Source organism: Scleropages formosus, chromosome 1 (assembly GCF_900964775.1).
Source record: "Scleropages formosus chromosome 1, fSclFor1.1, whole genome shotgun sequence".
In the NCBI taxonomy this organism is placed as follows: Eukaryota; Metazoa; Chordata; class Actinopteri; order Osteoglossiformes; family Osteoglossidae; genus Scleropages; species Scleropages formosus.
In genome coordinates this window covers 16,534,289-16,547,074 of record NC_041806.1, presented here as the reverse complement: position 1 = coordinate 16,547,074, position 12,786 = coordinate 16,534,289, and the positions used below count along the sequence as shown (strand labels likewise).

At 41.2% G+C, this 12,786-nt stretch overlaps 1 protein-coding gene across 7 annotated transcripts in view; it reads right to left on the bottom strand.

Annotated features, from left to right (window-relative positions):
- Positions 1 to 12,786, bottom strand: part of tep1 (telomerase-associated protein 1) — a 34,264-nt gene that overhangs the window by 20,355 nt on the left and 1,123 nt on the right. For all 7 annotated transcript variants that reach the window (XR_003797536.1, XM_018758023.2, XM_018758022.2 and 4 more), the window contains 18 exons: positions 10,885 to 11,394; positions 10,499 to 10,648; positions 10,148 to 10,297; positions 9,850 to 10,014; positions 9,465 to 9,602; positions 9,045 to 9,116; positions 8,580 to 8,701; positions 8,310 to 8,467; positions 8,069 to 8,178; positions 7,227 to 7,305; positions 6,923 to 7,100; positions 6,515 to 6,740; positions 5,930 to 6,082; positions 5,709 to 5,783; positions 4,761 to 4,882; positions 841 to 873; positions 608 to 679; positions 123 to 269 (listed from right to left, as the gene is read on the bottom strand). Coding sequence is in view for 6 of the 7 variants with exons in the window: in XM_018758025.2 (XP_018613541.2) it covers positions 123 to 269; positions 608 to 679; positions 841 to 873; positions 4,761 to 4,882; positions 5,709 to 5,783; positions 5,930 to 6,082; positions 6,515 to 6,740; positions 6,923 to 7,100; positions 7,227 to 7,305; positions 8,069 to 8,178; positions 8,310 to 8,467; positions 8,580 to 8,701; positions 9,045 to 9,116; positions 9,465 to 9,602; positions 9,850 to 10,014; positions 10,148 to 10,297; positions 10,499 to 10,648; positions 10,885 to 11,394 (2,660 nt within the window). In the remaining variant the exon portion in view is untranslated. The remainder of the gene's footprint in view (positions 1 to 122; positions 270 to 607; positions 680 to 840; positions 874 to 4,760; positions 4,883 to 5,708; positions 5,784 to 5,929; positions 6,083 to 6,514; positions 6,741 to 6,922; positions 7,101 to 7,226; positions 7,306 to 8,068; positions 8,179 to 8,309; positions 8,468 to 8,579; positions 8,702 to 9,044; positions 9,117 to 9,464; positions 9,603 to 9,849; positions 10,015 to 10,147; positions 10,298 to 10,498; positions 10,649 to 10,884; positions 11,395 to 12,786) is intronic.

Below are 12,786 nucleotides of genomic sequence, written 5' to 3'. Positions count from 1 at the left end.
TGTGACACAGGGTGCTCAACAAAGGCAAAAGGGCAAAAACAAATACATCTGGCAAAGAAAAATAAGGATTAGCGTAACACTTATCAATGCATTTATAATTCCGGCATCCAATTCATGATTACCTCAGTCTTGGGGTGGAAGGAATAGGGGTGAGAGCAGGGACTCTTTCAGCCTGTTCTGTGCTGCCTGCTGAGGGTGGGATGTTATGAATCTTGTCCATCTGCTCCACATGGTCCAGAAGTCTGGCAGAGCCTCTTTCTGCCACAAACCTGAAGGAAAACAAGAGGAAACAACTGTACAAGACCCAGAAGAAAAGGACTGTTAATCAACATTTAGCTAAATCAGTGGACACGATCTATCAATTCATGTCATTTTGCTGAAATGTGAAGCCACTTCCTGTCTTTACTCACCACTGACAATGTGAGAAAAGACAGGAAGAGAGGAAAATGCCACCTGTGCTCAAGCTAGTAGCACTGTTCAAATTATTACAGAGCACGTTCAAAGGATGGGATGCAGCCTTTTACTTACAGGGCTCTAGCGTGCCATTACCCCTTGACACCTCTTGTAAAAGGAAGTAAATGGATCTGAGAGTCCAGTGCATCCTTACTTGAGGATCTGTTCACTGAATCCAAACAGCTCCACGCAGTTCCTGTCCGTCTTCTTGTCAGAAGAAGAGAATCTGAAATATGGAAAATGAAGATCTGCTGAAAGGCACAGAACTGTGCACCAAACACCTCTTTTTCACACTCTCATATCAAGAAATTAGCACACAGAATACTTCCTCACACATCTTAAAAATACATTATCTCACGTTGTGGGAAGCTCTGAAAGCCTACTTACGTGGTCAAATTATTTCTCTTCTTGCTTATCGGACTAAGATACAGAAAGAGGAAAGACAAAAATTAATGGAATGAATTTCAGAAATCGATCACTAGTATGCAATGTTCCCTACTACTGAACTTCTGACAAAAAGGATAACATTGCAAACGGAATTTAATCTTTTATCATCGGCCAAGACTGTTAAATTAATAAATCGCTCCAGACATAAATATTATGAATATGGGGACAGAATAGGAAAATATTTGGCCCATCAGATAAGAATTTGAGACATCAAAATTAATAAGGGAAATCCGCACTGATTCTGGTTGTATAACAAAAGACCAATTAGAAATTAATCAAGTATTTAGGCAATTTTATGTTAAACTGTATTCAACTGAGTCAACAAAAGATGGCAAACTCTTGGACGACTTCTTAAATTTAGATATCCCTTCCATTTGTGAAGGAAATAGGAAGTTATTGGAGGAACCTTTTACTCTGGACGAGGTTAAATTTTCTATAGGTAGTTTACAATCCTCAAAGGCACCTGGTCCAGATGGGTATACACCTGAATTTCACAAGATGTTTCTTGCAGATATTGCCTCTCTCCTTCTAGATGTGTTTAATGAATCTTTAGAGAAGGGTCTTCTTCCAGCTACATTTTACCAAGCGTCAATTTCTTTATTACATAAACAAGGAAAGGACCCACTTGATCCAGCCTCACACAGAACGGTAAGTCTGCTAAACATAGACAACAAAATATTAGCTAAAATAATGGCAATTAGGTTAGAAAAAGTGCTCCCAACAATAATTCATGAAGATCAGACAGGCTTCATTAAAAATCGACAAATGGCTCATAATACCCGTAGATTATTTGATATAATATACTCCTCTCATTCAAGATGTCATTCTGAGATACTTATTTCTTTGGACGTAGAAAAGGCCTTTGACAGGGTCGAGTGGGATTATCTCTTCTAGGCCCTGTCAAGGTTTGGCTTTGGCCCAACATTTATTTCATGGATAAAGCTTCTGTATGTATCACCTATGTCGTCAGTACAGACAAATAATGTCAGGTCAGATTACTTTGTGTTAACTCACTCTACTAGACAAGGTTGCCCATTATCTCCGATGCTTTTCGCATTAGCAATTGAGCCTCTGGCAATCTGTCTGCGAAGCTCCACTGTTTATAGTGGGGTCTCTCGAGGTGGAGGGGAGCACAAGGTATCTTTATACGCGGACAACTTATTATTATATATTTCTGACCCATCCAAGTCTATTCCTGGGATAGTCTCTGCTTTAAAAACATTTGGACAAATATCAGGGTACATACTTAATATGGGAAAAAGTGTACTATTTCCAGTTAACAACTTGGATGACCAAAATTCTTTTGAAAACTTGCCCTTTAAAACTTCAACTCAGTTTAAATACTTAAGGATCAATGTCACTAAAGTCTTTGCAGATTTATACAAAGAAAATTTTTCGAAATTACTGGATCAAACAATACAGGATTTGTGAAAATGGTCTCATACTCCCATCTCGTTGTTAGGAAGAATTAATACAATAAAAATGACCACCCTCCATAAGTTTTTATTTCTATTTCAATGTATACCAATATATTTAAAGAATTTTTTTTTTTTTTTAACAACCTAGATAAAATCATTTCAGAATTTATTTGGAATAGAAAGATTCCTAGAATAAGGAAGGCTTTATTGCAGAGGCCCAAATCAAAAGGGGGAATGGGATTGCCAAATTTTCAGTTTTATTACTGGGCGAGTAATATAAGAATGATGGCCTACTGGCTACAAAAACAACCCCAGTTATGGGTAAACTTAGAAGGAGCATGCTGTTATCCTTCTTCACTTTCAGCTCTACTGTTTTCGCCTTTACCTACTACGCGTCTTGATCCATTGGATAATCCAGTGGTTTTGCACACACTCAGGATTTGATCTCAGATTCGTGGGTTTTTCGGTTGGCAAGCTGGTTCTCTCCAAAGCCCTATTACTAAAAATCATTTATTTGCTCCCTCATTTAAAAATACTATATTTGATGATTGGGTTGGAAAAGGAATTTATAGCTTTTCAGACATGTTTATTGACAAAGTATTTCCATCATCTGAACAGCTACAAAGCAAATACAATATACCTCGGTCAAACTTTTTTAAATATTTACAGGTACGAAATTTTATTATACAAAATAATCCATTATACCCCAACTTGCCAAATAAATCTGTAATGGAACTGATACTGACACGTGATCCTCACAAAAAAGAGGGTATTTCATATATATATATATATATATATATATATTCCAGTTGACAAGTATACCAACTTTAGATCACTTAAAGTCTTCCTAGGAGGAAGGTTTGGGTGTAGAAATTGCAGAAGAGCAGTGGGAGGCAGCCCTTAAACAGATTCATAGCTCATCGGTGTGTGCTAGACACAGTCTCTTACAATTCAAAATAATACATCGTTTACACTGGTCTAAACAAAAAATGAACAGGATATTTCCAGATATACACCTTTCATGTGACCATTGTGGGCTTGCGCCAGCTTCATTGGCCCATATGTTTTGGAGCTGCCCTAAATTGTCAGCATACTGGAAAGGTGGTTCTCTGACGCTGTCAAGAATATTGCAAAGACCTACTGATCTAGACCCCCTGGCAGCGATTCTAGGTATAGTAGAATCCGAGATAGTAAAAAACAGTGCTGAACACAGTATGGTCTCATTTGTCAATTTACTAGCACGGAGATTAATATTATTAAATTGGAAACATAAATCTGCCCCTACACATATAAATTTAATGAGAGGTTATGAAGTATTCGGAGCTAGAGAAAATTAGGCTCTCCTTGAAAAAGAAAGAAGAAAAATTTTATAGAATTTGGCAACCCTTCATGGATTATTTCAAGATTAATTCTACAGGTGACAGCTAAACAATACAACCCCTTAATATACAGTGATCAAAGTAAGAAGTGGATTTAATGAATATATGAGGTATTTAATAACCTAATGCCCCCTGGCATTCATTACTATTTTTATTATGATTATTTTTTATTTATTTCTTTTTTTTCTCCTCCTTGGACATTTTTCTTTTACCTGTAAAGGTGACTAATATCAGGAAAGTTTATGGATTTTGCAATGTAAATTGCTTTCTCATACATTGTCAATTATGCAGGCTACTCTGATAAATTTAGCTGTTTCTGTTGAATAAAGAACAGGTTCAGGAAGGAGGGATGCTGACACTACTATGTACAAGGAGAGGGTTTTTTGTGAGATTGTTTTGTACATGGTTGTGGATGTGTTGGTTTATGTGTTGTGATGTTCTGATACATTTGATAAAAAATAAAGTTTAAAAAAAAGAATACATTATCTGAAGTTAATCTATTAAAAACACAAAAACATACAATGGTCAGTAAAAATGGGCAAGAATGGACATAAACTATGCCTACATGTGCCTGTGTATGCTGTGGGGTGAGAGTCAAGGAGCTCCTCTGGCACTGAAAGATTTTTGTAAAAAATAAAAATCTATCCATTCAGTAATCTTCAATAACTGTTCGTCCAGTTCAGGTTCATAATGGTCCAGAGTCTATCCCAGAGGCACAGGGCACACTGTCATATACCTCGCCGGTGCATTGTAGGGCAATCACACATATACACACACAGAGGGCCACTTGGACTCACTAGTTTACCTGAAACACAAGTTTGGACTGTGGGAGGAAACCAAAGTACCTGGACTAAACTGATGCAAGCATGGAGGGAACATGCAATCTCTGAATAGACTGAGCCATACTTGAACCCATGCCCAAACGCTCAGCCCAGGCACCATGAGGTACCTGTGCCATCCTTTATGGCACCCAATGAAAATTTTCAAAAACGTAAAATAGACAAAGCATTAAATCTGCAGAAATAATGTAAACATAATGAAAAACAGAGGGCAACAGACTTACTCTGAGCATAAAAAGAGTCTGACCAGCAGGGTTTCATTGTTCATGCTCTTTCTGTACTTTTCAATGTTCAAGTCAAGGTCATAACACCCGTCATTGTCCTCCAGGTTTATTATTGTGTCCACCTAAAGGGCAGAAGAGACGACGCTTTTGGAAAACAAACTGACTGACTGTATAGTATATGCCAGTTCTGTCATGTATACATACATCATACACACAGATAAGATATGAACACAACGGATAATTTTCAAGGGAGCAACAACTGAAACATGCAGACAGCTTTCAATTTTTTCTAGTACTATAGTACTTTCTCATTCACTACCAGTAGCCATTTATCCAAGTCAGGGTAACAGCTGCCTGGAGCCCATTCCAAAAACACAGAGCATAGGGCTGAAGAAGGTATACCCAGGACACTGTCTCTCTCTCTCTCTCTCTCTCTCACACACGCGCACGCACACACACACACACACACACACACACACACACACAACACATTTAGACACTACATTCACCAGTTAACCTGCATGGCATCTCTAGACTGAAGGTAGAAACCAGAGCACATGGGGGAAACCCACGTGAACACGAGAACATGCAAACTCCACACAGACCAAGTGGGATTCGAAACTGCATAGGTAGGACTGTGCACATGTGCAGTGACATCCAAAGTGATGTACTGTTCTGAAAGTAAAGTGTTTCACAGACAGGTTGCATACAAAATATGGAGTCAATGCGTTTTACCACATCTGAGCTAAGTAAGGGCAACAGCAGTTTGGAGCAAGATGGTAGGATAGTTTATGTATTTCACCAATAACACTGTTTCTGAAGATTACAGCGAGGACAAGTTGCTGAAAATGGAGGGACAGCTGGCATCATTTATCTGTTTGCAGACTTCTGCCACAGGGTAGCGAAGCAGCACAAACACCTGAGATGGCTACCCATCTTGCAGAGTACCTTGATGTTCTGTGATCTCAAGTTGAAGAACAACTTGGAATAGTCTTCGAAGACGATGTCATCCTTTTCACTTTCCTGGGAGAGAGAAACAACAAAGTTAGGAGTCCGAGATGTCAAAGCGTCCCTCAGACGTCCCACAGAGTTCGACTGAAAACACAGGGTGAAGAAGCTGTTTTTTTTTTTCTGAACAATAACAGGCAAGCAGTTCACCACAGGCTCACCTCCAATCTTCTTAACACATGCCTCACATTCTGCAGTAGAGCACCAGGCTTCAGCTGTACCTCTTCAACACCGCTATAGTTGGAGAGAAACAGCTGAACGTGTTCACAGCGCTGAGCCATCATGAGCGCTAACAACACTGTCATCTCCTGGGGCTAAAAGAAATAACATCAAGACACCATAAAGGGGCACCCTGTAACATCCAAAAGCAGTCGGGCAGCCAACAGGTGCCCATTAAAGGTCCAAAGTTAATTGCAGTAATGCGACATGTTAGAGTCAATAAATGACTGCCGAACGGCATCTGTCAGCATCTTGTCACTGTACGCTAGATGTAGAAACAGAAATCGCCTACAGTTCTACAGCACCTTCTTTTAAAAAGGTACCTGATGAGTAGTGTTAGACAAACAGCACACTGACATTACTGATGAGAGGAGAACACATGGAGAACCTTGCAGAGGGCATGAAGGGTTAATAGGGACTATGTGAGGTGGTGGAGACCTATTTGACAGCAGCAATGGATTCACCTGGGAAAGACATACAAGTCTGAGGGGGTAAAACATAGGAAGAGAGGACGGAATAAGACTTACACTGGGGGTGAGAGAATCACATGTTGAAGCCTCCTTGTCAGCATCCAGGGGAAGACAGAAGTCCTGCTGTGCAGTAAACCTGTTACTTGTCCTATTGAAATATGTGACGCAGAACAGCACAGTGTGGCCTGGGAGGGGAGGCACATTGTAGTCACATGAGATCTGGACCGCTGTCTCCAGGGCCCGTTGATACCGGCTCAACAGCTCCTCAGTATAGAGCTTCTGGCTGGGAGAGGAAGAGGAGAACACCAGTGATCATTTGTACTGCGGAGGGGCGCAGAATAGGAAAGCCAAAAGAAATGCACAGATAAGAGCAAATAAATTTAGAAAGAAAAAAAAATAAAAAATTCACAGTCCCCACTGCAGAGATGTCTCAGGCATAAGCGCTGCCCATTTCTTTACCCATACCTCGCCCTGTGCAGTTGATTCTTCTTCATCTTATACATGCGGTACACAAAGGGCACGCCCAGTGCTATGCTCAGTCTCTTGCGTCCTGCTGTATGCCAGTCCAGCTGCTGGTACTTCCTGACCTTTGGGATTTTCCTCAGGATATTCTGCAGCACCGTGGAGTTTGAGGGAAGCTTCACTAAGGCACAGGTAGGAAGAAGGTGCAGTTGTTCAGGAAGGTGTGTGGAAGGTATGAACTCAAGTCATTCAACTTTAAACTTGCAGGCAGAGAAGAAAGATACTGTGGCCAACAGATGAAGCTCACCTGAACCATATAGCTCCATGATCACCTTGTAGGCAGCAAGGAAACGGAAGGGGAACTGTCTGCTTTGAATAACTGTCTCCTGGAACACAAGAACCAAGTGGCGTAAATTTGTCTGCGTGTTTTGTAAATGTATGCACGTGTGTCACACATGGGTTTACAACGAGGGATCAAAGTGCTTCTTCATGAGTTTTTAATTTGATGGTAAATCATATGCAGCGTAAAGATGTTTAAGTAAGGGCAAAGAAACAGACATTACACACAGTATTTACTAGTGTATTCCATATGAAATGTACAAATGCAGCATCATTGTGCGTGTACATCACACTTCCAGAAAAACGATCCCTTGAAATAGCCTCTGTTCTGTTTTCAAGAAGAACTGAAGCACTTTACACCAAAGAGGTATGTCAGTAATTCACATCTCAACCCACCAAATCATATTGAAGCAATTTACCATCTGCAGGAACAACTCACTCTTTATTAGAAATTACAAGCGCTTATGCATAAAGACAGCAAAACAGGAAGCCAGGCAGAACAAGTAAGGGGTAGAACTCAACGAAACAAAACAACAATGGTCAGCAACAAAACATGAGCACAATAATCCTTGCTGCTGAGGGATGATGGAAAGTTCCCCCTCCCTCACTGTTACATTATGATATGTTATAGATCAAGATATTTCAGCAGTTTTACTGACTATCACTTACCCTTTCATTACAGTCCATCATTATTATTAATACACTGTGATCAACTCAAAGGAGCTAGAAGTGTTTGGAATAAACAATGCCAGTAATCACACACTGACTACACACAGTGACCAAAAAACAATATGATTTTTTCCTGCTTACCTTATTGGTCAGTCTAGCCAAGATCTTCTCATGGTGTTTCTCACTGATGCCTCTGGTGATCATGTTCCTGAGATTCCTCAGCATAGCCATGAAGGGCAGAGCATTACTGTCTGCATAACACAGGATAGAGTACAGTTTACAGAACAAAGGACAAGGGAATCAGTGTGGCACAACAGAAGGCATGAAACAGTCAGTGTAACTGGTAAATGCAGTGCCATGTGTCTTCGATAAACTGAATGACCGATGAGCTTTTCCCAGGTGCGCGCCTTGTTCCCCTCCTGGCTCAGCTTGCGCTCCCAGGTGTTGGGTTGTGCCAGCTTCATCCGCTGCCCTGCCCTTTCCCTGTCCCATTCGCCCCGGAGGCCACTGCGTGAGAATTCCCGGTGGTCTCTGGGGTACCTGTCCAGGGCAAAGAGGTTCCACTAAGGGGTTCCCTTTGGGGTGGCACATCTAGGTATTTTTATCACCTGTAAACTATGTGTGTGTCAGTTACCAGAGAGCAGTTTGTTACCTCTTCCCCATCAAGGCCATCACGTGCTCTGCTGGCTCTCGGATGTGCAGCCTGTGAATCATCTTCTTCAGGTTGAACTTCTCAGCCTTCTTATTCACCGCAGAACGCTCCTGCATCTTCAGCTGTGCAAATGCAGACACAGACACACATGTGCAACACAAGAGCCTCACACATAACCATAAGAGGGAGACACAAAGCATTCCTGCATAGTCCTTCACACAACTGTGTGTATGAGTGTGACAGAGCGAGTGTGTTTCACTAATGCATGGATGAGTAACCCCTTGTAAGTAGTGTATCTAGCAATGTAGTCACCTTGGTGAATAAGGTGTGGGCTAGTAACATTACATAGTATCTGTTGTAAGTCGCTTTGGACAAAAGCGTCTGCTAAGTGAATAAATGTAAATGTAACTCCCTGGTAATCATACAAGCAAAGAGACAACTGCACAAGGGAACAAAAACACTCACGTATTTCTTCAGTACGGCTGGGTTAGATCGAAGCTTGGTGGCCCACTCTTCCCACTGCTCCGGTGACGGGCTCTGAAAGGCAATGAGAAAGAATTAAGAAAAGTGGTGCAGGAACAGAGAGAGGAGACAGAAAAGAGCATGGTTATTCAAATGAATCTAGTGAAGATAAAGCGAAGAAGCAGAGATGCATTCTCTGCTGTACTTGGGCATCACTTTAGACTGTGGATTCCTGCCTGACCAGTATGGTGTCCACAGCACATGACTCTTTCTGCACCTCGTGTTACTGTCACTTGGTATGTACTGATGCTTTCTATGTTACGGGGGACATGAGAGGTTTACAAACTGCTTAACTTACTGCGGAACACTGGCTCTGGCCCTGTGGCTACTGTGTCTGCAGTACTATTTTTGTTACCATGGTACCTTGGTTTTGGCTCTGTTGCGGTTGTGTTTGCACCGCTGCTTCCGTGTGTTGTACTTGGCGAGCTGGTACTCAGTGAACTGTTTAAACTTGTCCACCAGAGCATTTTTCAGACAGGATGGCAAAGACTGGGAGAAACACTGAAGGAGGGGTCAGAGAAAATAAGTCAAACTAAAGCATCTGTTTTACACTGTCTTGGACATGAAGAATAGGTTACAGATTACATTGGCTTAAAGCAATGTTCATGTGGTTTATTACAAAAATATGTTATTTATTTTTTTTAAAAATTAAAGCCACAATGAAATCGTAATAGTAAATAAGTAAGAACACGATCAGCGCTGGAATTATAGTCATTCATCAGTGATTCCGACAGCAACAGAAACCCACCGTACTATAAAGCCTGACGACTTCCAGCCAATCAGAGGGAAGCTGCACAGCTGCACAGAAATACCTTCGCAGGTGTGGCTTGGTGTGAGGGAGACTGGCCGCCAGTGCCAGGAGGAAGTTGGCAGTGATGCGGATGTTCAGTTCCTGTCTGGTGTACACTGCCACCTATCGGTCAAAGAGTGGCTCTCACATGAGTTTGTTGGTAGAAGGAAATGTTAAAGTGGAACCAATAAAGAGCAGGACTTGAATGAAGGTTTCTGTCCATTCCTGTGGTAAGAGTACACTGTGAAGAACTCACCTTTAATAAGAACTCTGGGTCACACAGAGCTACATCATGGGCCAGGCTCTTCATCCTCATCCACAAACTGTGCTCCTCATCCCAGCCCTGCTGTCCTGGAGAAGTGTTCTTAGTCACCAGGGAACAGCAGACTGTGTTGAGCAAGAGGTACTGGACACAGAGAGAGAGAGGGGTTAGGCCCAGGGTTTGAGCTCAAACTGTCTGTCACTGGTAAACAAATATTTACCTTTCTACACTGAGAGCTACATAGTGATAAAGTATTGTAGGCAAAGCAGAATAGCACAGCACCTTCCAAGATTCATCCACTTGACTTGTTTATCCACAAAGTGTAAGAACACAGTATTATCTCACCTTCTTGTCTTTCAGCTCCTCCTCTTGAACACTGCTCTCCTCTGTCTCTCCAAACTCCTCCTCATGCCCCAGTGGGATCTTTTCCTCTTCCTTTTCTTCAACCAGAGGCAGCTCCAGGGCAGACTCCTCTACAGACACCTCGCTGGAGTCCTTTTGCGCACATAAGATCACACACGTTAAGATGTATGAAAAGCACATGACTCATTAACATGCAAAAGTTGGATTTAGAGCTTTGTGAAATGCAAGTCAATACATATTTTAAGGTAGACATGTTGACACTCTAAAACACATACAAACAAGGATTACAACATACACCAATAAGTGGGTTGACCGTCACAGGTGTGGCTAACAGACACGCTTACCTAGAGTGACAATGTAGGACTTACCTCACTCCACACTTTCCTGTTGCTCTGTACATCATCAGACATACTCAGCACCTCCTCTCCAATTCCAACTGCTTGTTCTCCTTCTGCCTCAGCAGGAGACTGCACTAGAGAAGGAGACAGGAGATCTCCAGAAGTTATGACACCAGAAAAGGACAAGGGCTGGAGAGGGCAGTGCTTCGGGATGAGGAGCTCTTGACTACCGAACAGCTGGGAGGAGAGGATGGGGGAGGCAACAGTAGAGGAGAGCTGAGTAGGATTCAGTCCTGGGGACTGTGACTTGGAGAACCACAGCGGAGCTGCACAGTCGAGCTGTAGCGTGGGGCTGGGGCATGGGTGGGAGAGAGACGCTGAAGCCTCGGCGAGGATCCGGTTCTCCAGGTTTAACTCAGTGTAGGTGGTCAAGAGCCCCGCAGATTTGACCTGCTTGTTCAGGTCTGTGCTCGCTTTAAGCAGAGTCAGTGGCATCATCTCTGTGCCAGAGAACTTAACGTAGTGGGAGGGAAATTCAGTCTGAAAGATTAAAAAAAACACAACAGCAAATAAGTCATCAGTTTTTCCCCCTCTGTCAAAAAAGACTATTAACAAAATAAATAAACTTCTAAGACTGTCAAAATCCTAAAGACTAAAAGATTGAAAAAGGAACTTCATCAACTTGTTTTTCTTCAAAAACAGGCAGACATACAAAATTTGACCACAAAACACCAAACTCATATTTAATAATAATAGATGGATTTAACCATTTATCTATGCTAAAATTCCATATCCCATTAAAGAATACACTACTTTTACCAAAAACTTCTGGATTTACAATGTAGCAAAGAAAGGCATATTTTGATTTTGTTCTCAAGAATACTGAGTTTGGACATTAATTTGAATGCTTTACAAGAGCAGATTATTCAGATGGCTGCTCTAAGGAGGAGGACCCTAAGGAAAATCATCAAAATAATAAATGTTAAAGATTTATTGTTATAATTTTTCACAGTGCTAATATGTTGCATATAGAGGTCCTGGAAGGCATAATATTTGCCACATCTTTTTGGAGTCTGTCCAACACCTGTAGGCTCACTGGTTGGGCCTACAGAACCTGCAGAGCAGCTCCACATGGCTTTAAACAAAGTGAACCTACACACCCTGCAGCTTGTGAACACTGGACCCCCTTCCAATTGTTTCAGTTGTTTATCAAGGATTTAACAATAAAACATCTACAGAGCATCAAATTTTTAATGTGCTCAAAGTACACAAAAGAAAAACAATCCATTCCATATGGAAAATGTGCCACCTAAAATTAATTCAACGTAACTATACAACACATGACATTTTTAATCATTTTATTCAGTTGCTATAGGATCCCCACATGAGAACAATTCACCTAACAGGGTGATTTCATGGAACAAATCAACTCTAGTATTTGAGGGACGGGTGCATTTCTGGTGAGCAACTACGAACATGGTTTGAGACATTGCTTTGAAATCTAAACATCCTCGGTTTGAATCCACTCTCCTATAATAGCATTTATGGAAACATTTCATTATTGTGAAGCTGCTTATGCAGCATCATAAGTTGTTTTCTACAAAGGCATCAGCTAAACAAAGGTTAATCATTTCAATGTATAACTAGATAAACATTATTCAATTATACTTTCAGTTATTCATTTCTTTCATTCATTCATTTCCTCCTAGAAATACCAGCAGAAGCATCATAAACACTATAGTTTAATTAGCTAAACATAACAGTAATAATACAGGGCAGGGGCTCAGAAAACTGGTGTGGTATACAGTCACAGTGTATGTGCAGTTTTTCCATGTCCCTTAAAAGTACAATCAACCTTAGCACTGAGAAAATCATCCAAATCAACTGAAGCAGAAGAGCAATTTATTATTCAGTTATGATTATGGGCTTAAA